Raw genomic sequence first — 25,487 nt, forward strand, 5'->3', positions numbered from 1 at the left:
GCCAAGGATCCCGGCCGACGGTGCCGTCCAGGCCGTGCTGAGCGGTGCAGCCCGGCAGGTGTGTGGTACTGAGCACTCGTGTCTGAAGGACGTCTCCGAGACCGGCCTGTGCCAGGCACTTTCCCAGCCCTCCTAGAACAAACATGCGCCAGGTGTGTAGCACCGTCAGCACTCCGTGCCCCAACCCTGCAAAACGCTCACCTTGTTGTCGAGATCAAAAAGGTAAGAGTCTTCTTCCCGAACGTCGGCTTCCGAGTCGGAGATGAGCTCCCCGACGTACCTGCAGGGTGAGGCGGAGCAGCAGGTGAGAACTGGGAGGCCCTGAACACCAAGGACAAGTGTGTCAGCACCTCTGTGCCCTAAAATGGAAGAATGAAGCCCCAAGGAACCGTAATGGAACCCCAGAACAGGCCCTCAGACGTTCTGGAGACTCGTGCCTGTGACTGAACCAGGGTGTAACTTTGCGTCCCAGAAGACGATGACGATGGCAATAGAAACGTCTGCATCTGCAGCGTGGCAGACTGAGGACCCAGACGATTCTCCCCCCGGAGGGGACTGATGATGCCAGGTGACATCTCAAATGCGTTCATGCGCTTGTGAGAGAGGGACCGAAGGCAGAAAACCAGAGCAGTGGCGAAGGGCGGAAGCCAGCATGGGCTTGGTTGCTGGGGGCATCCCACCGGCTCGAGTGGCTGCCACTGGGCAGGGGCAGGGACAGGGCCCACAGCCCCCTCAGCCCACACCGCCGCAGGCCAGGAGGGACACGCCTGGCACAGGGGGGCCTTTGTCCCAGAAACGGCATGTGCCGCTGGCAGACCTAGGGACTCACTCACTCGCAGACAAAGGTGCCCAGTGGGATGTCCTGCAGGGACCGCACGCCCCAGCCCATGTCCCGCGTCCGAAAGAGCTGCAGCCTTGCCCTGGAAAACATCGAAGGTGGAGATGGCCCGGGCCACAGCCTCAGCCACCTGCCACAGTGGTCAGCACAACCCGGCCATTGACACGAGAGCATCAGAAAGAAACTGGCTTTGTGTCTGAAACGCGGGAACGTTGTAGGTGCCTCTCAGCAGCAGCGCCTCACACCCTCAGGAAGCTGAGAACCTGGGAATCAGCCTGGAACACATCAACCTGTGACCTTGGCAAGTCACAGGCCCTCGCTGTGCCTCAGTTTCCTCATCTGGGCGTGGTACACCAGGCTGCGGTGAGGACCGCAGGGCCAGCCCTGGAGAAGCCCTCCTGCCGGGAGCCAGGCTGCTGCGAGGCCCGTCGGCTCGGGCAGCAGTGTCCGCAGCCCGGACCCACATGGGCTCCTCAGTGCTGGGCCGGGCCGTGCTCGGTGAGGCCTCTGCAGCTGCTCTGAGGACCCCTCACAGCCATGAGCACCCCGTCTGTGCACGTGTCTGTCTACCGTGTCCCGTGGGCACGGAGGGGGACAGCCTCCGTCCTCCGCCCCCAGGCCTCTGTGCCACACAGAAGACAGGCAGGCTGGTCCCCGGCACTCTGTCCTCCGTCCACCACCACCAGGACTGAGGCTAAAAACAGTCACAGTACTATGAAAATTAGTGTTCAGCTAAGTTTGTAGTGTGCATAATTCTTCCCTATAACTCGGGGACTTTAGGTTTTCTAATCTTAGGCACATTCACAGAGGGACAGCTCGAGACCAGAGCTGGGGGTGGGGGCAGGGCGCCGCGGGAGCCTCACTTGACCACGCGCTTGTGTGACTCAGGAACAAGGAGTCCACGTGGTCTGGAAAGTGTCAGAACATTATCGACACTGGCTGTTGGAGAAACACAGTACGGAATATCTAGAGAATAATTTGGGTATTAAAACAGAATTATGATAACCCTAATCCGCTGAAGAATGTGAGTGTGAACTTGGTGGCAAAGGTAGCTCCACGCCACGCCTGTCCCTCTGCATCAGGTCACGTGAACCGTCTGTCTGTCCTCTCGAGCCCCAGTCTGAGCTGCGGGAGCAACACCGGGCACTTACAGCCCACGGAACACTTGCAGAGGATGCAGGGCTCAGAGGTAAACCGCCGGTTCCACCTGTGCGCATGCATGTGCACACACACACGCACACACACGCACACACATGCACACACACATGTACACACACGCGCACACACACATGTACACACACGCACACACACATGCACACACACACGCACACACACGCACACACACACGCACACACGCATGCACACACGCATGCACACATGCATGCACACACACATGTACACACACGCACACACACATGTACACACATACATGTACACACATGCACACACACATGCACACACACGCACACACACGCACACACATGCACACACACATGCACACACGCACACACATGCACACACACACCAGGTCCTCGTGTGCTGGGGACAGTCTCTGCACCGACACGCACGCCGCAGGGGCGGAGCGTGGGGCTGTGCGAGAAGCCCCCTCACCCCTCACCTGAGCCCGTTCTGCACCACGCGGTTCCGGCAGTTCCTCCAGCAGGAGCAGGCGTGGTTGCACTCGAAGATCAGGGGCGGCTCCGCCATGTTGAACTCCGGCAGCAGCCGGCCGTCCTGCGGGCAGACGGGCCGTCAGGCCGGGGGCCACTCGCTCTTTCTGAAGGAACTGGCGCCGACACCTCTCACAAAGCGCCCCGTGTGGCCTCAAACTGACTTAGGAACAACGGTTTCCTGTGAAACTCTAACACCCGAGAGCAACAACGGGGTGAGGCCTCACACTTGTCATCTGACGGGAGGGTCCAGCGAGAGGCCCGTGCGGATGGCGGCTGGGAGAGCTCCTGCCACCGCTGACGGGCCGTCTCGGTCCCCAGGAACCGCGGCCTTGCTCTGCCCGTCCTCTCTCGGCCCTGCGAGCCGCGGCCATGGGCCCTGCCCTTCCTTCAGGGCTCAGTGCCTGCTGGACCCTCGTCCGCGCTGCCCTGCGAAGCCCCAGCTCTGGAGGAAGCCGAGACCTGGTCTCCTGCCCACACCCGACGCCAGGCTGGCACAGCGACGCCGGGAGCAGACGGCACCGCCCAGCCCGGTACCACCCAGGCTCGCCCTGGCCCGACGGCTTCAGGGGCTGCTCAGAACGATGGGGCTTTCTTGTGTCCCATCCTGCCCACCCAGCAGGGCCTGCTCCCGGGGACAGGCACTGAGATAAGCCCACCAGCCACACACCCGCCCTCGCCCCTACTCCTTCCTGGGGCCCCTCGTTCAGGTGACAAACACTCCGCCACCATGGCCGTCCCCTCTTCCTCTAGAGCCAGCCTTTGGGAAGAGTCTGACTGATGCCTCCACTCTCAGCTTGTGGCTTCCGCTTCCACCAATGACCTCTGACCTCTCGAAACCAAGACGCTTCCCACTTCTCTGCCCTGACGCTCTCCTCGAACTGCAGCTGGGCCGCCCGGGGCCTCCTCTGCTCACCATCTTCACACTGGGCTTGGCCCGCACTCACCCAGAACTTCTGCGCCTGTGGTCTCCCCGCACAGTGTCCCTGAGCTCACCCCCACCCCCAGCCCCGGCCCGTCTCCCACTGGGCATCTCACGGGCCACCCACACGCCACAAGCACAGAGCAGAGCTCACAGACCCCACAACAGAACCACTGCCCCCACGGCCATGCCGGGCCTGCCAGCCGGCACGGTACGGGCTGCCACCGTCCAGGAAGCCCCAAAAGACTGGGGACACCCCTCGGCCCGCAGCCTGCCTTGGGGCTTGTCCCCTTCTTCCTGGGGCCACACCTGGCTCACCTCCACCGCCTTCCCAATGCCGCCTAGAGTCTCGGGGTAAGAGAGCCACTGCCGCTTCCCCGAGTCCCGAGCCGCAGGGCTCACCGCCACTCACCGCGCACGCAGGGCGGCGCCCTGTGGTCCTCACCTTATCGTACCAGCAGCGGATGCTGAGCTGGCCACACATGCAGTTGCTGGAGGAGCAGTCGTCGATGCACACGCAGTACTGGGGACAGAGACGTCACGTGGCCCTGTCAGCCGGGGCAGGCGTGTTCTGCCCCGCCCTCCCCGTCCAAGGCAGTGTGGGTCTGACCTTCCCCAGGGACACCAGGGCAGTGTGCGGCCTCTCAGGGGGAGGCTGTGAGGCCAGCAGGAGGCCTGGGCCACGGAGACAGGCGCTGAGGACGTGCGGGAGGGGTCCCGCAGAGGGACGGGGTGGGGACCTATGATGCAAGTGACGTGGCAACAGTGGAGGGCTGGCAGAGAAGGAGGCGCCGAGAAGGAGTCAAGGAAACCCTGCTGCCTTGAGGGCAGGATGCCCACGGGAAAGGTGAGGCGGCGGTGCCCACAAACCCTGAGCTGCGGCCCCCAGGCAGTGTCCGCTGCGAGGATGGGGAGGACAGCACTAGAGAACACGTCTGCCACTGGCCAGGAGAGGGACACACATGGGGTGAGCCAGGCAGGGCCGTGGGCTCGGAGGCGGGGGCTGCACTGTGCTCTGGCACCCAGGGCGCCTGGCAGGTGCCACACGGTCCTCACCGGTGCCCGGGGAGGAGGCAGCACCAGGTTGGGGTGCTCGGCACTGCTCTGGGGCCGGCAGGAGCCCCAGGAGGAACCCGGGCTATGCACAACATGGGGCTTGGGACCCTCTTCCCGGCAGGATCTTTATCTGCCATCCAGCTCTTTCCCAGGAGCGACGGCAGAGAGCAGGTGCTCTGGGAAGCCCCCCGGGCCCTCGTGCCTGGGGAGTGGAGAGGACCTGGGACCCCCAGGCTCCCACCAGCGCCCGCCCACCAACCTGCAGGTGGGTGATGTTCCTGTCGATGTTCATCGGGGAGGTCACGCAGCTCTGCGACACGTACTTGTAGTTGCTGGGGCACGGCTCCCCGTCCACCGCGTTGACACAGGGGATGGGGACTCGCTCGTAGCCTCGAGCAATGTCTCTGCCACGGGAAAGGGCAGGGGTCAGCCTCTGCAGTGACAAGCCCTGCCCAGCAGGGTGACACAGAGCATGACAGGGCACCAGCAAGCACCTGGACCCGACAGTCTGGACTCTGGCCTGGGATGTTTCCACTTTAGAAGAAACTTTCATTCCAAGTTCCTCATGCCCCGTTCATCGACACTTTGCTACAGAAGCGCCTTGGTTCTGGAACCTTCTCACCTGCTCACCGTCTTCTCCACGGGGACGGGCTTGTCGGGGGCCGAGTCTCGCAGTGCCTTGCTCATCTGCAGGGCTCCCCAGACCTGGGAGTTGAGGCTCGCACACTGCAGGGGCGTCTCTCCTTCCTTGTTTTTTAAGGTGACATCTGAATCCCGAGAAAGAAAGAGGCTAAAAGGGAAACGCAAGCCAACAAAACAGCCACATCTTAATGTCAGGTGCGAAGGTGGGATTTACCAAACGACTACAATCACTAAAAATAAAGACAACACATTCTTCATTTTGAAATATCTTTAACAAGTTTGCTCACCAACGATCCTAAAAAGATTGGCTTCAACTCACCCAAAACCACACACTTCACTACTCTCCCGCACGCAATCACAGCCTTTCTGGCAGGAAGAGCGTGTAAAGAACTAGGGATGGTCTTTGATTTTTCCCTCAGATCCACCCTCCAGGGTAAAAAGCAGAGCGACGGCGGAGAATCGAGCTCCGGTGCCAGCGTGGTCAGTGGCCCCAGGGGCTGGATTCCGGCCCACGGGGTTGAGACGTGGCCCCGTGCACGGAGCTCGGGTGAGGCCCCGACGTGGGAGGGCACGTGCCCACTGTGGGGGCCGTGGAGACATCTCGACACCCGTTCCCAGGTGAAGTGGGGAGTCACCAGGTCACACCATGAGGCAGGGCTCGGTCCTGTCCTGGGGGGGGGGCAGGGGATGGCCTCCCCCAGGAGCATAACAGAGACCCCAGCCCAGGACCCCGACCACAGCTGAGCACGAACGACTTACAGGAAAAAGGTCTCAAGCTTAAAAAGGGCCCTGAGTGCCGGCAGCGCCAGCATCTCCAGCCCTGTCTGCAGGGGATGCCCTCCCAGGCGGCACCCAGAGCCTTGAGGCTCTGAGCCGGAGTCCCCTGGGAGAGAACTGTCCCTGTGCCACCCCTCGCCCGCCTCTGGCAGCCTCCCAGCAGGGTGTGAGATCCGAGACTCAGCCTGAGGTGCAACCTAAGAACTCGGGAGTTTTTTGTGACGATCCCCCAAACCAGACATAAACGACAGCGATCTCGGTGTGGACTGGGACGTGTCTCTGCTGAGAGGACACCAGGATGCGCCTCCACCCCGGCAGCAGAGGCTGCAGCAACGCCAGGGCGGGTCGGCCACACTCACACGACGCAGTCGTAGCGGTTCTCCCGGGCGGCGATGTGCAGGGGCGAGTCTCCGTGGACGTTCACGGCGTGCAGGTCGCACTTGGCAGCCAGCAGGATCTCGGCTATGTCCACGCAGCCGGAGAACGCGGCCCAGTGCAGGCAGATGTTCTCCTCCTGGACAGAGACACAAGTGAGAGCCCGGACGGCGGCTTCTGGCCAGGGCGTGACGCACGCGCTCACCCGAGGGGCAGCGCCAGGTGCATCTGGCCAAACGGAAAGGGCTTCACGGGTCGTCGGAGAAGAGCACCAAGCACCCACCTGCGTTCTGGAGGGCGCTTCCTTTCTGTTTTATTTCTTCATTATACAAGTAACATAATCACAGTACAGAATATTTTAAAAATAGAAAAAAAATCACAGAGTTACCACCCGAAACTCAGCACCTTAAAACTCAGGGGGGCACTTGTTTTCTATCCGTGTTAGAAATTATATTCATTCCCAGAGTTACAGTCACAGGATAGGTGATGCTTGTGCTAACATGTGAAAAAGATAGGCACATTAGATTAACGTTTTTCTTTAAAACCCTCTATAAAATAAAAAATTTTAAATAAAACAAAAGTTGGAAAAATACTTGTGTGACTGTAAAATATATACGACTTATAATTACCCTGTAAGTTTATTATTACTACAATTCTGAAAAATAAATGTGCAAAGGATATGAAAATGAAACTTACACAGAAAGAGAGTAAACATAAATATGAGAGAATGTTCAGCCAGACGGCCGAGAAACAGAAACTAAAACACTAAGGCGACACTTGGCTCCGTCACACCAGGGGTGCGGTGGCAGTAAGTGACGCGCCCGTGCGCCCAGCCCCCCACCCGCACCCGCGGCTCCACCTGCGCAGGGCTCCCCGCGGCAGGTGGCGTCCACGCCAGACCCTCAGTGGCCACCTGATTGTCACACAGCCCACGCAACTCTGGACCTTCCCTTCACCAAACCCTTCACGTCTGCCTGTAACCGGATGTGATGCCAGAGAGCACTTTAGTGCTTTTCTGTGTCCGAGTTATTTCTCCAGGGACTGCTGGGCCAAAGGACGTGTCGCTGCCCTTGGGGCGGCCTCTCCTCCCCTGGTGGTGTCTGAGTGGACAGGCTCACCGCGGCCTCCTCCCTTCTGGAATAATCGGCAATTGCCACAGGCGCCATAAGCAGAGCTGGGCCCGACCGTCACTCGGTTCCGGGGGCCGCGGGAGGCCGAGTGCCTGCACAGACCCACCACGGCGCTGCTGGCCTTTCCCCGCAGACCCTGGCTCCTCGTGCGGCCCTGGACGGGCTGACGTGCTTCTCCCTAAACCTGCTCCCCCTGGGAGAGGCCCCCGCCCCACCCCATGGCCACCCCAGGGACGCTCTGCCATCCTCAGGGTGCCGCCCCAGGGAAGGGACACTCCACCATACAGTAAAATCAGCGCTTTTCAGCTCAATGAACATTAAAAAAGATAAAAGCAAAACAAAACCAGAGTGGCCCTGTCTCTCGACCCTCTACAGCAAACAGCTCCCGGCCCCAAGCGCAGGCTTTATTGTTTCCTCTGTTTCTACAAGAGAAAACTAAAAGCAAATGAACATTAAAAAAGATAAAAGCAAAACAAAACCAGAGTGGCCCTGTCTCTCGACCCTCTACAGCAAACAGCTCCCGGCCCCAAGCGCAGGCTTTATTGTTTCCTCTGTTTCTACAAGAGAAAACTAAAAGCAAACTCCTTTTGTCAACCTCAGTATTTTCTGGAAAACCTCAGCTTATCTGGGGCATTCTCTTCTGATGTTATTCTTAGTAGCTTTTCTCTCTCTGGTCTTTGTTTCTGGTTTCCATCCTCCATACATGCGGAAGTTCCCTGAACAAAGCACTGTTTCCTTGGGGGATTTTTTCTTTTTCTTTTATCAGAATGATTTATGATTTCATGACCACAATTACATTTCTGAGACCTCCCAGTGCCCTCTCCTGGGAGTGTCCAACGCCCGGCTTTTCTGAGGCTGCTGCTAAGCTGCACAGGGCTGGCCCGCACCTTTGAGCGCTCCTACTCTTAGAACAACAGAGGTGACTTCTGCTTCCTGCAAAGGTGCCTAAGGCAGACCATGGTCCCTGAGGTGGGGCAGGAGGGGGCCTGAGATGCCACTCACTGCCTGGGGAGTCCAGCCACGGCACCAGCAGGGACGAGGCTGGGCCCTGGGTGCTCAGAACAGAGGCCGGAGCTCCGGAAGGGGTTCTGGAGAGCAGGGGATTCCGGCCCGGGACAGCCAGCAGTGGCGGCCACGTCCTGGGAGGAAGCACCCCAAAGCCACGCAGGAAACACTCCCAGCCACGGGCCGAGGCTGGAGGACACAGGAGGGACCTGCTTCAGTGGCTCCAGACCCACTAACAAATCCGAAAAGTAAAATCCATCATCAGACCGACTCCAAGTAACTTAACTGCTTCCCAGAACAAAGTTCAAGAATATTTACAAGAGGATAAAAATCCCAGCACCCAACAAGGTAAAATCTGTCCCTTCCAGCATCCAGCTAAAGGTTAACAGCAACCAAAGCAGCAGGTGATGCGACCCACGACGAGGAGAAAGAGCCATCGGTGGAAACCCAGAGCGGCGGACACTGGACCCGCAGCTGGCGTGACTGTTCCATGTACGCCCAACAGTTAGGTAAAGGCGTGTTAGAAAATATCTGAAAGACTCCAACAGAACTTTCAGAGCTGAAAACCACAATGCCTGAAACGAAAGTACATCGGATGTGTTGACATCACGATTTGGTTGCAGAAGAAAACGTCAGTGACTTGAAAGCCACACCAATAAAAACCAGTGAAGCTGAGTTACAGGGTAAAAAAATAATTTTAAAAAACTGAAAAGAGCATCAGTGAGCCGCGGAACGGCTTCGAGCCGTCTGGAACATCCACGCCTAGAACACCCGCAATGGGTGGCAGGCAACAAACACACTGGAAGAAATAATAATCGGAAAATCTCCAAATTTGACAAAAACCCTAAATTCACAGATCCAAGAAGCTTGATGAACCCTAAGCACAAACAAAATAAAATAACACCAACACACCTCAATGATTAAAATTGCTAAAATCTAGTGACAAAGAAACAGTCTTAAAAATATCCATAACTGGGCACAGTGGCTCACCCCTGTGAGCCCAGCACTGTGGGAGGCCGAGGCGGGAGGATCACTTGCGCCCCGGAGTCCAAGACCAGCCTGGGCAACAAGGTGAGACCCTGTCTCTGCAAAAGATAAAAAAGATTAGCCAGGCGTGGTGGTGGCACCTGTAGTTCCAGCAACTGGGAGGCTGAGGCAGGAGGATGGCTTGAGCCCAGGAGTTGGAGGCTGCGTGAGCTGCGGTTGCTCCAGGGCACTCCAGCCTGGGCGACAGGCGAGACCCTGTCTCTACAAAACAAACAGCAGTAAGAAAAAAGGTGCGCTACCTACAGAGAAACAAAGAAGGGGATGACAACAGATTTCTCATTGCTGCAAGTAAGAACCCAGGGAAGCAACATGCTTAAAGCAGTGAACCTACATCCAGTAAAAATATGTCCTCAAAAATGCAAGCAAATCAAGGACTTTCTAGACACTAAAAAGCTGAAAGAATTCACCGCGAGCAGACCAAGACCACCAGAAGCGAAAGAGGAAGAGACTGGGTGGAAGGAGCGTGTGTCGCAGGGAAGGCGAGTCCATGCGGCGACGGCGGGAGCAAGCGAGGCTTTTTTATGAAGGAGACACAACCCTTTTAAAAAACCATCGACTGTTTAAACAAAATAAAACATGGTTACTGCGGTGTTTAAATCGTATGCACAGGCCCAGTGAGTAAGCAGGTCAGCATGGAGTCTGGGAGAGGAGAAGGGGAGGCGTCACGCAAGGCCCTTCTGCTCCGCGATTTCAAGGCCTGCTATGAAGCACAACGCCGGCGTCCCGACAGACGGACCAGCGCGGGGGACAGAGCCGGCCTGGACCCACAGGTACAGGGACGAAGGTGCATCACTCAGCCGCCACCCCAGACACAAAAATTAACTCGTGACATTCACAGGCCTAGATGCAAAACCTAAAACCATATAACTATTATAAGAAAATGTCAGGCAATGATTTCTTAAAAAGAATACCACAAGCAAGATCTATTAAACAAAACTGATAAACTAGACTTTATCACAATTAAATAACTTCCGCACTTCCGAAGACAGATTTATAAAGCACATATCTGATAAAGGACTTGTATTCAGAATACAAAATAAATTCTCAAAACTCAAGAATAAGAAAATACGCCGGGCACGGTGGCTCACGCCTGTAATCCCAGCACTCTGGAAGGCCGAGGTGGGTGGATCGCTCAAGGTCAGGAGTTCGCAACCAGCCTGAGCAAGAGTGAGACCCCGTCTCTACTAAAAATAGAAATAAATTATCTGGCCAACTAAAAATATATATTCAAAAAAATAAGCCGGGCATGGTGGCGCATGCCTGTAGTCCCAGCTACTCGGGAGGCTGAGGCAGAAGGATTGCTTAAGCCCAGGAGTTTGAGGTTGCTGTGAGCTAGGCTGACGCCACGGCACTCACTCTAGCCCAGGCAACAGAGTGAGACTCTGTCTCAAAAAAAAAAAAGAATAAGAAAATAAACCACCCAATAAAAAACAAGCAAAAGATATGAGCAGACCCTTCACCAAAGATGTAGGGACAGCAAATAAGCTTATAAAAAGATGCTTAACATCATTCATCGTTACAGAAATGAAAATTATCACCATGATGATATCGCGATACACCTACTGAGGTGGGTAAAACCGACAAGACTGAGCACGCTAAGTGCTGGGGAGAACGTGGAGGAACAGACAAGTTAAACACACACACTCACCGGACGACCCGGTACCCTACTCCTAGGTGTTGAATCAAGGGAAATGAAGGCAAGGATGTTCACGGCAGCTCAACTTGTAACAACCCCAAACTGGAATCACCCCAAATGCCCACCAGCAGGTGCGGGATTAACTGACTCGTCCACAGGAGGAAACACTCGGGTCGCGAGAAGGGGCGGCTGGCACAGTGGCACGGAGGAGCCACACAATTAGCAGTTTGAAAACAGCACACGGTGTAGGTTCTTTTCCCACGAAACCAAACCACGCACCCTAATCTGCAGTGGAGGAAGGCCACACGTGGACGGCTGGCATGGGTGAGGAGTGGCAGAAGGAAACTTCTAGAAGTGAAGGAGGGAGGTATTCACTACCTTGATTGTGGTGATGGTGTCGGGTGCTGAAACTCACCCAGCCGTGCTCTGCATACCCACAGTCTACCTACTCCGCGTCCACACAGTGGTTAAAATAATAAAGTATAACGTATAAATCACAAACCTGGAATTTAATCAATCACCCGTTTCACGGGAAGGGCCACCAGCACCACAGAGCTGACCCACGGCCACGGAGGCCACAGCTGCCCTCCCCTCACCAACCACGGAGCGAGGAAGCCACCGCTGTGTGACCTCGGCCGTGGCGACACGAGACCCTGTCCCTTTCCTCCATCACACAAACCCGCGTCCCGCTGCCACCCACTGCGCACGGCTCCTCTTGTGTGATGCCACTGTCCTCGTACCCGCGGGGACAGACTTTGATGGGACCAGGAGCAAATGCCCGGGGGCCCACCCGTCAGCCGCGGAGGCCGGTGCTCAGGCCTCACCCACCAGAGCCGCACGGCCGACGCCCGGCAGTCCCCAGTCGCCTGTGCGCTCGCCGGGCGGTAGGCCCACCCCAGCTGCCCCCACGTGGCCTCCCACAGTGCTCTTCAGGAGTCACCTTTTTCGTGTCAAACCTCCTTTGTTTTTATCAATTAATGAGTCTATTTGTGGTTGGACTTTCCACTCGAGGCCTCCGCAGACTCTCGGTAAAGGTGCACGCGCTCTTCGAGCCACGCCATGCCAGGTCTGCCCTGAGGCGGCCTGAGGACCCACCAGACCCCCGATTTCCCGAGGTCCCATCCGTACCCACACTCGACCCTCCTGCAATCCCTCTGGGTCTGCAGGTCCCTGAAGACCTCCCGGCGACCTCCCTTTCGGGCTCATCAGAGCCACCCGCTGCTGCTGAGCTGGGCTGACAGGAGCCGCCCAGGACCGGCAAGTTCCAGCTGGACTCCAGACCCCACCACCCTCACCACCAACACCGCGTCGGCCGACTGTGCGGGAACCCGCGGCAGAGCAACCTTCACTCTTCTCTGCTACAGCAAGTACAGGCGGAGCCAGTGGTAGCCACGGACCACGCACAAGGCCACAGGCCCTGACCACGCTCCCCGGGGCCGCAGCACGTGTGTCGCAGGAGGGAGAGCAGGCGGCGGTGCTGTGGGAAAGCGCAGATCCGCCCGAGGGCCTCGCCTGCCCGACTTCGCACCCTCCGTCAAAGCCAGCACAAAACCACCGCAGCAAACCGCGCTGCGCTCGTGAGCCACGGATGGGAAGAGGTCGGAGGTGCCACCACGCGCCTGGGCTCTGCTTTTGAGAAAAAGGAGCCTTCCAGAGGAGGATGCCACCCCTAAATGGTCTCCCATCCTCCAGCCGGACGCTGCTCCCTGGGGGCCCGAGACGCCCGAGAGACTCACGTTGTCCCGGATGTTGATGTCCGAGCCCCTGGACAGCAGCAGCTTCACGAGGTCCACGTGCTTGTACTCAGTGGCCCAGATCATGGGCGTCCAGCCTCCGTCATCCTAATTTCGAAAGAAGGAGACAAAAACCTGGCACAGCAGCAGAAACGAGCCATCTCGGGTGACGAGAAGGGCCCCATGCTGAGGCGTCCGTGACCCCAGGTGCTGTGCCCCAGCGCACACGGCCCCCTCGGGACCTGCAGGGCGGCCCAGGGCGTGGGAGCCGGGCCTTAGCTGCCCCAGGCAGCTCCTCAGGGACAGGATGAAGGCAGAGCCAGGACCGGGTCTGATCACACAACACAGCACTGCCCTGGGGGTGGGGAGTGGGACTGCTGGCCAACTGCCCCCTCCAGGTCAAGTTCCTCCAGTGGAACATCTCAACACGCCTGAGCACTCCTGATCTAGTCACGCAAGCCAGGTGGACCCAGGCGCCAGCAGTCCGTCGGGGGGACACCTGCTCGGCAGGTCTCTGCTCATCCTGCTGTCCCAGACGACAGACTCCAAGCACAAGAGCAGCAGCCGAGAGCGGCAGAGACAGGCGCACGCCGGGCACGAGGACCAATGCTCCTGCCTCTTCTTGAAGGCCCCCCCCCCCCCCCCCGGCTCCGCCTGAGTCCCCCCACCCCGGTCCCAGGGAATTCCATTCAAGACACAAAAAAGGTGACTTTTTAGGAACTGAGTGTCGTGCTGCTAGTTCCTAGTCTGGAGGCAAAACCTCAGCCTCCTCCCCTGCACCTCTGAGAGGACCGACCACCTTCACCCCCACGGCCCCCCGCTCCTCGGCAGACGCTCCAGCCCCCGGTGAAGCTTGACCTCCCTGCAGGTCCCGGGGACACCGCAGGGACGGCACAGCGCCAGCTCCCGGAGCCCAGCCCTGGGGACTCACCACCGCCCAACTACACAGGTACGAGAGAACTCGACAGTTGGGGACATTCCGGATGGGTGAGCAGGGGGGCCCCACCTACGGCTTGTCGGGGTGGACAGCAGGCTGTGGTCCAGGGAGCGGCGGTTTGGGTCTGTCGGGACGTCGCCGTGGCCAAGGTGGCACCACAGAACCTCCCAAGGGGAGGGGCATGTGGAGAAGGAGACTCGTCCCAGACCCGACCGCTCACAGCAGGGACCCCCAGGGCCCTCTGACGTCCTGACGTCCCCTTTCTCTGGTCTCTTCAGTCACTCACTGGTGCCGCAGACACCTCCGGTGCCCGTGAGGGAACGACACACACACACACACACACACACACACACACACACGAAGGCCAGTGCCCAGGGCAGAACGGGCAGGGAAGGAAGCTGGGGCTGCCGGGGGCACAGGGGGTCAGGGGGCGCCGCACTCGGGTGGGGCCGTCCGGACACAGAGCTGGCGGGGGCCGGGGCAGCCCAGGCAGACACACACGAGGCGGGGGACGAGACCTTCCCGGGCCTGGTGAGTGAACTCTCTGGGTGCAGGTGGGAGCCGCGGGCCAGGAAGCCAGGGCACAGGTGTGGCGCAGCCAGCTGGCCAGGCGCTGTGCTGCGAGACGGGGCGCCCTTACCTGGCAGTTGACATCCATCTGTCCATTCGAGAGCAGATACTGAACCACGTCATAGTGGCCTTTCTTGGCAGCCAAGTGCAAACACGTGGAGCCTTCTGCATCCTGCAACATGAACGCCATTTAGGTCCAAAGAAAGCACCTGGACCTCCGTGTGCAGGCCCCGAAGGCAGGGCCACACAGAACTCTGTTCCCTGTCACCAGAGGCACTGTCACTGCCCTGCTGCAGTGAGTCACAGGAGACCCAGGCCACGGGAGGCCCTGTCACTGCCCAAGGCCACCCGGCCCCTGCTGCTCCTTCCGGGCCGCTGTGAGCTCAGGGCCACACAGCGGGTTTCAGACAGTGCCTGTGATGCGGGAAGAGCAGCCCCCGTGCGGCAGGGCTCACAGTAACAGACGGCGGGAGGCGCGGGGGGAACAGGGGTGAGCCTGCCACACAGCCCCCAGACCACGGCACCGTGGCCTGCCTGCCTGGCCCTGTGTTCTCTGGCTGCCGGGGCTTCTCGTGAGCTATCAGCTCTGTGTCCCCAAGGACATTAAATGGATCACACCAGCCAAACTACCTCAAAGCGGGGAGAAAGCCACCCAGGGAAGGGTCGGACCCAGGGAACTCCGCGAGAGGCAGGAGAGCCACCAGCCACCGGCTCCACAGGGCTCCTCCCGCCTGCGCAGCACGAAGCCCCCAGGACACACTCGCACCGCCCTCTCCCCTCCGGCTTCCTCTCTCTCTCTCTCCGTCCCTGTCTCTGTGCCGGTCACGTCTCCCACCGTCGGTGCGGCAGTCCTAGACTTTAACCCGCGTCGTTAAGCTTATTCCTAATCACACGGTGCTCACCAGGACGCCCTTGCTCCAGAAAAGCCTGCACAGCCGATGCCCACAGGAGTGGCGTCAGCTTATTGTTTTGTCACACACAATGTATGGCTGTCACTCTAAAAGTCACCTTCCTTTCAAACGTCCTCAGTCACCGGGGAAGGCAAAGCTGAGACACCCTGGAGGCTGTGCAGGGAGGAGGCAGGCGCCCAGCAGGGCCCGAGCGGAGCCAATGTCCAGATGAAAGACGCGCTCGAGGAGGGGGAGCCCCAGTGGGCGTGGCCGGGCCCCGGACAGGGGGCAGAAGGTGAGGGGAGGCCACAGGGGTCTTGGGAGGGAAGGGCGGGTGGGGGTGGCAGAGTGGAGACCTCCCATGGGAATGAGCCATGGGGGGGGGCTGCAGGGGTGGCAGCTAGTTCCGACGTCTGGGCACCCACACAGGGGCTCCCGACACCACCCCCATGACCCTACCGGTCCCGGGGAACACCCCACACCACTCCGCGTTCCCAGGAGAAAAGTCACCGCCCTCGATGCGTTACGTATCATCCCGACACGCGTGCTGTGCAGGTATCCACACACGCTGGTCTTTCATGTTTTTAAATCGTCCACATCAACCGTCCATAAATTGTCCAATATTGCCGTGTTGCATATCCTTCTACAACTCCTACTTAGTGCAATGTTGTATTTTTAAGATTTATCTTTATAGATAACAGCACTTGCTCATTTACTTCAGAGGATGTAAAACTGTTTCCACTTTCTATATTCGTCATCGAGGAATATCCAGTTGTTTCTGACTGTTTGCTAAGGACGCACTGAGCACAGCAATGTTTCCCTGGTTACACGGGCACCTCCTGAGAGCGGCTGTGTCTGGGCAGTGCCAAGCTGCGGCACGACTGGCAGTGAGTGACCCCTGCGCCCCGGGGTCCACGATCCCCCCGGCAGCAGCCGCAAGGAGGGGCCCACGGCTGCCCACGCGTGCCGGCATCTCCAACACTCGCGTGTCATGTAATCGATGACTATAAAACGGTCTCTCAGGCTTGTTTTCAAAAGGCTGAGAACTTTCCCCTTGCTTGTCGGTCTGGTATTTCGTCTTCTGTGAACAGCCTGTTTATGTTCTTTGCCCAGTTTTGTTTTTATTTGCAGTCGTTTTGGGACAGGGGTCTCTGCCAGTGTGCCATGAGGCCTGCCCCAGGCTGCCACTGCTCCGTGCCCACTTTGTGACATCCTGTGTTGAAGGGAATTTCTTAAATTTTAACGCACTTAACTTTATCAATCATTTCTGTGCATTTCTGTGTCTCAAACCGGTCGCTGCCTGTTTGCTTCTACCTGTTTTAATTCTCTTTCCAGCATTTCAGTTGCACAAATTATTTTTCAGCATTTCATTTCACTTCCTCTATTAGCTTGTTTTTCCATAAGGCTGCATTTCTTTTCATGTTCTTTTTTTTAATTTTAGTTATTTTACAAACTATTGGGGGGGGTGTCTCCCAGTGAGGACGGGAAAACCTGCTAGGCAAATTCTGCAAGTGCCGTCTTGCTGCCCACACGCTGAGCTCCCGCTTACGTCCGTCAGCCGTGGCAAGGCCGTGTCCTGGGACGCCTTCCACCGGAAGTCACGGCTCGAGACCCACTGACACGGTACGTGGAGACTTACCGCACTGCTGAACTCGCACACACTCCACCTCGCAATGTCATTTGTGCTTTCACTGGTCTCCTGTCCTTTAGAAAAGTTACAGGGAAAACATTCACACTGGCCACTTCTCACGCTTCTCCTTCACTCCCAGGGCTGCATTTTCCTTCCAGAGTCTCACTATCCCTTTTAGTGCAAATCTGCTATGGAACCTTATCAGCTTTTGTTTTAACCGGAACACATTTTATTTCACTCTCATTTTTTGAAAAATATTTTTACTGGATGCAGAACTCCAAGTTCACTTCTTCCTTTTAGGTTTTTTCTTTCCACACAATGAAGATGTCATTCCACTGACTCAAGGCCTCCGTTCCACGCGGGAGGTCAGGAGCGTTTGGTAAGTCGTTTGCCTACATGTGTAACGTACTGTTTTCCTCTGGCTATTTTTAAAGATGTTCTCTTTATCGTGGATTTTCAACAGTTTCAGCATCATGTATTTAGGTGTAATTTTTTTTTATTCATCTTGTTTGGGGCTTGCTGAGTTTCTCAGACCTATAAGTTGCCGTTTTTCTCCAAATTTGGAAAATTTATGACCATTATTTCTTCAGTACGCTTTTTTCCTACTGGGTTTTCTGCCCACTGTCGTCCTGGGACTCTGAGCACGCACGGTGTACCGTCCGATGCTGGGCCACCATCTGTTTGCAGACCAGTTCAGGTTCACGGTCAGTCGTCACCTCCACACTAACCCTTATGCCCACGTTGTCCCACCTGCTGCTTAGCTCAGCCATGAATGCCCCACGTCAAGCATCTGCTCCAGCAGCACCGCGAGGCCTGCAGCTCCCTCTCCGGCTCTGTCCCGGAGGCTCCAGCTGCTTCCGCAAAGCTCCGAACTCCTCCGGTCTGTTTCTCCAGCTCGGCGGAGCTGTGCGTGGCACCAGCTGTCCCAGGCAAGGCCTGGAACTGTCCCCGGGCAGACGGTGGGGCAAGTGTGGAGCCTTCTCCCCAGCATGACGCCAAGGATCACCAGTAGTCATCTCCAGTTATTTACAGAAAAATTAAGGCTACCACATCTCAAAAGCCACCAAAACCAAGATAAAGGGCTAAATACCAACTTGAAAAACCATATTTGTAACATATGTGAGTAACTATACACAAAAAATGTTGACTTTAACAAGAGCAAACAGTAAAAAACAACACACAACACTTGTGCATATCCATCTGTTACCACGGACCCGGGATGGCACCGGGCAGGTGGGGGCAGGTGCTCGGGCACCACCGGGGCCGTCTGGAAACAGGCAGAAAAAGCCTTGGAGATGTTTGTATGTTTTGATCCAGCAATTCCACACCCAGAAATCTGTCCTGAAGAAGTCAAATATGTGCCAAAATTTAGCTATGAAAATGTTCATTGGAGCACTGTTTATAATAGAAATTGAAAATAAGATAAATATTAATCAATATGCAAAACTAAAACTGATACAATTATATCATAAAATATCATCAATGAGCCATTGGAAGTGATGTTACAGAGTAATATTTAATAATAGGAAAACGGAAAAAATCTAATTTGATGTGAAAAGAAGCTGACAGATTAGTATGGAGGGTATGATACCGTTTTTGTTTGAAAAAGTGAGTACTAACATGAAAGACTACAAAAACTGTATTTACATTTTTTATTGTGGTAATATATACAACTTTCCATTTTCACCATTTTTAAGTGTGCAATTCAGTGGCACCAAGTACATTAACAATGTGCAACCATCACCACTGTCTCCAAACTTTCTTATTACCCCAAACAATAACTCTATGACCGTAAAGCAGTAACAGGCCCTCTCCCCTCAGCCCCTGGTACCTCCAATCTACTTTCTGTCCCCAGGAATCTGACGGCGCTGCGACCTCACATAAGTGGAACCAAACAGCACGTGTCCTTCTGTCGGGATTCGCTTGCTCAGCATAGCGTCCTCAAGGTCCACCCGTGCTGGGCACGTGTCCGAAGACCACGGCCTCTTATGGCTGAGAATGGCCCCACTGCCTGGAGGGACCCTTTGCTCCCCACCCCCGTGGGGACAGTTTCCGGCTGCTGTGAGCAGGGCCGTGCCATGACCCGCTCCTGTCCCTGCCCTCAGTCCTCTGGGTCTCTGCGGGGTCACGTGTCAACTCTGTGCTGAGCTGCTCTCCACAGTGGCAGCAGCTCACGTTCCCACCATCTAGGCGTGAGGGTACAACCCCTCCACGCCTCACCAACACTCCCTGTCCGGCTTTTAGACTGTGGCCGTCCCCAAGGGCGTGAGGCAGCATCTCCCTGTGGCTGTGGTCTGTGTTCGCCTCACGACTCGTGGTGCCGAGCGCCTGTCCACGGGCCACTCTGGCCACTGGTCTTCTCTGGAGACGTGTCTGTTCAAATCCTTTGCCCATTTTGTTAATGGATTGTTTGGTTTCTTTGCTGCTAAGCTGTAGAAATATATTCTGGATCATAAACCCTGATCAGATACAGGATTTGCAAATACACTTTCCCATTCTATGGGTTTTCTTTTCACTCTCTTGATAGTATCCTTTCATGCACAAAAGTTTTAATTTTGATAAAGTTTATTTTTTTTTATTGTACTTTTGGTGTCATAGCCAAGAAATCATTGCCAAATCCAATGTCATGAAAGCCTTTCTCCATGTTTTCTTCCAAAAGTTCCATTGTTTTAAGCTCTTAAGTATAGGTCTTTGATCCATTTCCCATGAATTTTTGAATATGGGGTTAGGTAAGGGTCCAACCTCGTTATTTTGCATGTGGCCGCCTAGTTTTCCCAGCACGATTTATAGAAATGACTGTCTTTTTCCCATCAAAGGGTCTTTTCACCTTGCCAAAAACCAACTGCTTATATCTGGGCTTTTTATTTTACTCCATTGGTCTGGATTTGTCTTTATGTCAGAACCATACAGTTTTCAGTACTACAGCTTTATACAGTAAGTTCTGAAATAAGGAAGTGTGGGTTCTCCAACTTCATTCTTTTTAAAAACTGTTTGGCTATTCCAGGTCCCTTGAGATTCTATAAGAACTTTAGGACCGGGCACAGTGGCTCACACCTGTAATCCCAGCACTGTGGGAGGCCGAGGCGGGAGGATCACTTGAGGCCAGGAGTTCAAAATCAGCCTGGACAACAGCGAGACCCCATCTCTATAAAAAATAGAAAAAGTAGCCGGGTGTGGTGGCATGTGCCTGTAGTCCCAGCTATTCAGGAGGCTGAGGCAGGAGGATTGCTTGAGCCCAGGAGTTTGAGGCTGCAGTGAGCTTTGACGGCACCACTACACTCCAGCCTGGGCAACAGAGTGAGACCCTGTCTCAAAATAAAAAAGAAAAAGAAAAAGAAAAAGAAAAAAAAAAAAAAAAAGAAAGAAAGAAAGAAAAAGAAATTCAGGATGAGTCTTTCTACATTTATAAAAAACACTGTGTCGGGATTTTAACAGGAATTTCATGGAAACTGTAGATTGCTTTGGGTCATATTATTAATACCATTTTAACTGTATTAAGTCTTTTAATGAACAATTCATTGCAGGCACATAGAAATAAAACTGATTTTTGTGTTTTGTATCCTGCTACTTTGCTGAATTAGTTTATTAGCTAACAATATTTTTGTGGATTCTTTAGGGTTTTGTACATAAAGATCACGTCATCTGTGAACAATCTGACTTCTTCCTTTCCAATCTGACTGCCTTTTATTTCTTCTTCTTGCTAACTTCTCTGGGCGGAAGACAGAGAGTCCCGAGGGAGGAGGCCAGAGGCTTCCGCACGGCAAAGCTCTGCCTGGCTGATCTGCCCGCTGCCAGGCACTGTAGACCCAGCGCTCACTCACGGCTCCACTAATAAACCAGGTAACCAGGTAAGGTGAAGAAGCTACTGGACAACCGGGTAAGTGTGTGCAGGCCGGCGACTGCTGAGGCCCCTGCTCACACCTCCAAGAAATGCGCACACACAGGACTGACGCGGACAGGCGCCTACCTTAGGGTCCACCTGCGCCCCAGCCTTGATGAGGTACTTCACTGCATCCAGGTGGTTATTTTCCGCTGCCTCCATCAACGGGGTCCTCTGGTCCTCCGAGCAGGTGTCGATGTTGGCGCCCGCCTAAGGGAACGACAGTTCGGGCGTGTGGGAGGGCGCCCACCGCAGCCCCCGCCTGGTGAGGGAATGGGCTACCTGCTTCCACACTGGCAACACAGCTATGTTAAAATCTTCTGACTGATCAACTATGTCTGAGTCTTCTAAAAATGTATTCAAAAACTTAATTATTCTGTTACTATCAAGCTTTCAGTTCAAGCAGAATATTTTTGCTAGATTTCATTTCACTTCTAGGTTAATTTGATAGAAAATGTTTACAGCACAGCAGTGTGACAACAGCTTCAGGAGAGCGAGTGACAACAATCACCTTCTTCAGCAGGCAGAGGGGAGGGGACAAGGGGGCGCCGACCCCGCCCTGCAGGGGCACAGACCCAGCCGGGGCCCTGCTGCCACCTTGCCCCGCCGTCTCTGTGCCTGCCACAACAAGCAGAACCAACGCGAATTTCTGGTAGTGTGCACTTTGGAGCAATTCCAATTTTCCCAATAGAGTGAGAACTTGAGAGACTAGCAGGTATACGTAGGTAAATGTTTGTTTGTCTGAAACTTAAGAAGCTCCCAACTTTAAAATTGGTTTTGTGCTAAAAGGAAATCAGCTGTTTGGCAGTTGAAACCTCTTCTCTATAGCGGGAAAAACGGTCTCACTTCTTAGACTAATATTCTAAGAGCTAACAGCATATAAAATGAATGCTATGAAAAAAGGCTGAAAATAGTATTGATTTTACTATTAGCAAAGTAAAGCTACGGAAAGTAAAGCTAAATTCTATGGCAGCTATTTTTAACAGGAAACTAAAAACACGGAATGAAGCCCAGAGCGCGGCCCAGGCCGAGCTGCACAGGCCGTGGGGGGGGGGGGGGTCAGGCCCGGCCTGTGAGCTGAGCTCACGCTCCACCCCACCCCCCGGCCCCTGCATGCCAGGCGGAGCGGAGGCCGCCCCACAACGGGGAGGCCAGGCCGGACGGAAGGTCGAGGGCACGGGCTGCAGGACGCCCGCGGGGCAGGGCCACACGCTGGTGACCCTGAGCAGAAGCTGCTCGAGGGCTGGGGGCCCATCCCTAAGAACAAGGGTGGGGGAGACCCGGCCAGCCTGCAGGTGCCCGTCTGAACTCGGAGCTGCCGGCTCCTCCCACACGGCAGCCAGAGCCCCGGTAACCAGGAGAAATCGACCACCGCCCAGAAATGTAATGGGGACTCAGAGACAAAGGCAAAAAATCTCCAAGATCTTCGGAACACAGAGAGGAGTAAAGGGAAGAGAGAATCAAACTGAGAGATCGCCAGGTGACGAAAGGGCTTTCTCGGCAGAGAGACTGGGCCGTGCAAAGAAGGGGCCTTCCCAGGCCTGGCCCACGTGAGCAGGAGGGTTGGGTCAGGGAATGACGCCTGGACCCACGTGGTCACGGGGGTGGTGCGAGATAACAGTAAAGGAACTTCTAAAAAACGCTGAGAGATGAGGGAGAAGCAGACGGGTGAAAACACGGGGTCCGTGGCAACGTCTCCGGGAGAGCGTGGCCTCGCTGGGGGCCACCAGGGAGTCCGGACGCAGTGGCGGGCATGGGGCAGCAGGGCTGACGGTGACACCCCAGAGCGGGCAGAGGGGCACAGCGCCCGACTCAGGAGGGCGGAAAGACACAGCCCACGCCTGGGGGGGAAGCCTGGGCCCGCGAGGCTGGTGGACAGGGCAGCCCTGGCACTGCGGATGCCGCGGGACCAACCCCGAGCACCCCCAGCACCACACAAGCTGCCCCCAGGTTGGAAGCCGGGAAAGTGCTTCCTGGGGTGAGAGGGCGTTCTCCATGTGGCGCAGCTACTGTGACTGAGGGGCACCCCCTTTTCTTTAACTGTGCTCGTCTGAACGTGGCATAGCCACACGTGGCAGGGCCCAGCTGGGGCGGGGGAACTTGAACCAGACAAGAGCTCTGCTCTGGTGCCAGCAAGACCCCTCAGTGAAAAGGAAAACAGGCTGCATAAACACAACAATGGCTCTAGAAGGTGCCCCTGTGCTGGCACGGGCTACTCAGTCCAAAATTCAGCAAGGACAGGAACCCGGAGAGGGGAGCCCAGAGCAGGTGGGTCCCCGAGAGACGGCGCCGCAGCCTGGGCACAGCCGCGTCACTCCATGGCTGCTTCTGGACAGGGCCAGCCGGCGAGGGGTATGAGATGCCCGACACCCCACTAAAGCTGCAATCCTGAGGACCACCACCCTCGGAGTCAGGGCAAACGAGAAACAAAGCCATCCCATCTCTTCCTGGAGAATCCCAGGAAAACTGCTTAGGTTCTGAGAGGAAGAAAAAATACACAAAACTAAAAACCCCTCTAAGATCGGCAACAGCAAGTTCCTCCTCTCCTGGGCTCGGACACGGCACAAGGGCCGCCCCAGACGCAGCCCCTCAGCCTCTCAGACTTTCTAACCTCCGGGACCAAAGAAATAAATGTCTTTTCTTTACAAACTACCCAGTCTCGAGTATTCTGTTACAGAAACAGAAAATGGACTGTAGATAGCTGGGACTTAAAATTATAAGATATTAGATATAAATAAAAATATGTCAGAAATTAGAAGTATAACTGGACTAAAGTTTTCTATTAAAATACCAAGACTGTTAGACCAAGTTTTTTTGTGTCTTTTGTTTTGCCTGGGCTGGAGTGCAGAGGCGTCACGACAGCTCACTGCAACCTCAGACTCCTGGACTCGGGTGATCCTCCTGCCTTGGCCTCCCAAAGTGCTGGGATTACAGGCGTGAGCCACTGTGCCAGGCCTAGATCAAGTTTTTAAAAATTGAGCTGCACGTTTAAAATACATATGTGCAAAAAGGAGGAAAAAATGGTCAGAATAAAAGGATGGAAAAACATTCCAGGCAAACAGCAACACCGTGTCCCCAGCGGTGACCAGACACGTGTGACGGCACCCGGACGGCAGGGGTGTGGGTGGCTCGGCCCCACATGTCTCCTTCTCTTGGCTCTAAGAAAGGTCCAGCCAGGGCACCGTCTAGGTGGACGGGCCTTTCAGAGAGCCCTGTTTAGGGGCCCAGGTGACTCCCAACCTGCAGGTCACCCAGCAGTTGACAAGCTCCCCCAACCAAGAGCCCACCACTGGCATTTCAGTACTTCAAATATAAACAAACAAAATCACCAGGCATTTGAGGAAAACTGTAAAATAGGAAAGATGGGCTAAAACAAACAGAGCGGCATAAAACTTAGAAACAACTGCACTGTCTTCAGAGGAAAGAGGGAAGCAGGAGAGGCCATAACAACAGGACCCGCCCGAGAGCAGGGCAGGGCTCCCGGGTTCCGGAACGGGGCAGCGCACACGCCGCCGCCCGGAGCCCCGGCTGAGCCGAGGACCTGCCCGGACAGAGGAGCACGGAGGTGGGAGGGGGCCCGGCAGGGACTCGGCCCAGAAGGTGCCGCCCCCGGCAGCAGCCACCGCGAGGCCGGGGCAGACGGGGCTGCTCACAGAAGTCTTGCCCAACGCCATGGACGGGGAGGACCTGTGCTACCACCAGGTGAAACGTTCCTGAAGCTTCCAGAAATAAAAGGTCACATGTGAAGGACCGGAAGTCAGACTGCACCGACTCAGAACATGGCATCTGAGCAACAGGGAACCCGACCGAACCCTGTCAGGGCAGGGGCGTCCCACGGGTAGCCACGGCACCTGTCTGGACACGGGCGCGCTGCCGTTTGCCCCGCAGGCAGAGTCACCTCAACCAACAGAAGCAAGAAGACCAACGACAGACAGAACGCGCACCGCAGACGCTGGCTCTGCTGGAATCGTAGTCGCATGATCACCTGACACAAATGCTGCGTGACAACTGCTAGAATGGCCGCACGGTCACCAGGAGCTGGGCAGGGAGACGGCGTGCACGCCTCGCCTCCCAGTCCCCACAGGCAGTCAGTCGACGCTAAAAACTGCAAACAAAACTGAAACTGAAGACACGTAAATCAGCAAACAGCCGCATTAGCAGCAAACGCAGAAGAGATGGCGGGAAGCCCGCGTGGCGGCAGGACAGGGAGGGACGGGAACGCTGACTTTGTTTCCCCTCACAGCACCCACGAGCTCTTCGCCGTGAGAACTACGAATCTGGTACGATTTCGCTTTGATAAACACAGACGAGCAGGTGAGGAGCCCGGGAGGGCTCAGACGAACCTGGACCAGCATGTGGCAGATGTCCACGTGGCCGGCCTCCGCTGCGGCGTGCAGGGGCGAGCGCTTACTCTGGTGCTCCATCTTGAAGTTGGGGTCGATGCCATCAACTGTGAACAAACATGGTTTCACTCATTATTCACATGCAGCCCACGGTCCCTCCTGAGGACGTCACAAAGGCTGACAAAAGCCCAGCACGTGCCCTTCCTCTGTCTGTGGCCAGGTCAGGCCCTGGGAAGGTCTGCGGGAAGCGTGTGTTCCACATGGAAGTGACAGGCAGGCCCGGCGGTCAGAACCAGCCTGACCACGCACACTCCTCCGTACGTCTCCGCTGTGCCCAGCGCTCCTGCCTCGGCTGCCCACCCCCGTGAGGAGGCCACGGAGGCAGAAACCCCTGGGGCAGAGCAGG

The 25,487-nt window shown here is 56.0% G+C and overlaps 1 protein-coding gene across 14 annotated transcripts in view; it reads right to left on the reverse strand.

Annotated features, from left to right (window-relative positions):
• EHMT1 (euchromatic histone lysine methyltransferase 1) overlaps positions 1-25,487 on the reverse strand; it is a 169,602-nt gene that overhangs the window by 13,187 nt on the left and 130,928 nt on the right. For 13 of the 14 annotated variants that reach the window (XM_045563188.1, XM_045563176.1, XM_045563178.1 and 10 more), the window contains 11 exons: positions 25,082-25,188; positions 20,826-20,948; positions 14,409-14,510; positions 12,835-12,939; positions 6,265-6,419; positions 5,109-5,276; positions 4,746-4,890; positions 3,876-3,953; positions 2,457-2,572; positions 834-920; positions 202-280 (listed from right to left, as the gene is read on the reverse strand). In XM_045563188.1, coding sequence (XP_045419144.1) covers positions 202-280; positions 834-920; positions 2,457-2,572; positions 3,876-3,953; positions 4,746-4,890; positions 5,109-5,276; positions 6,265-6,419; positions 12,835-12,939; positions 14,409-14,510; positions 20,826-20,948; positions 25,082-25,188 — 1,265 coding nt within the window. The remainder of the gene's footprint in view (positions 1-201; positions 281-833; positions 921-2,456; positions 2,573-3,875; positions 3,954-4,745; positions 4,891-5,108; positions 5,277-6,264; positions 6,420-12,834; positions 12,940-14,408; positions 14,511-20,825; positions 20,949-25,081; positions 25,189-25,487) is intronic. The other variant, XM_045563187.1, reaches the window with a different exon arrangement.

The sequence above is a fragment of the Lemur catta genome, chromosome 10, assembly GCF_020740605.2.
Source record: "Lemur catta isolate mLemCat1 chromosome 10, mLemCat1.pri, whole genome shotgun sequence".
Classification (NCBI taxonomy): domain Eukaryota; kingdom Metazoa; phylum Chordata; class Mammalia; order Primates; family Lemuridae; genus Lemur; species Lemur catta.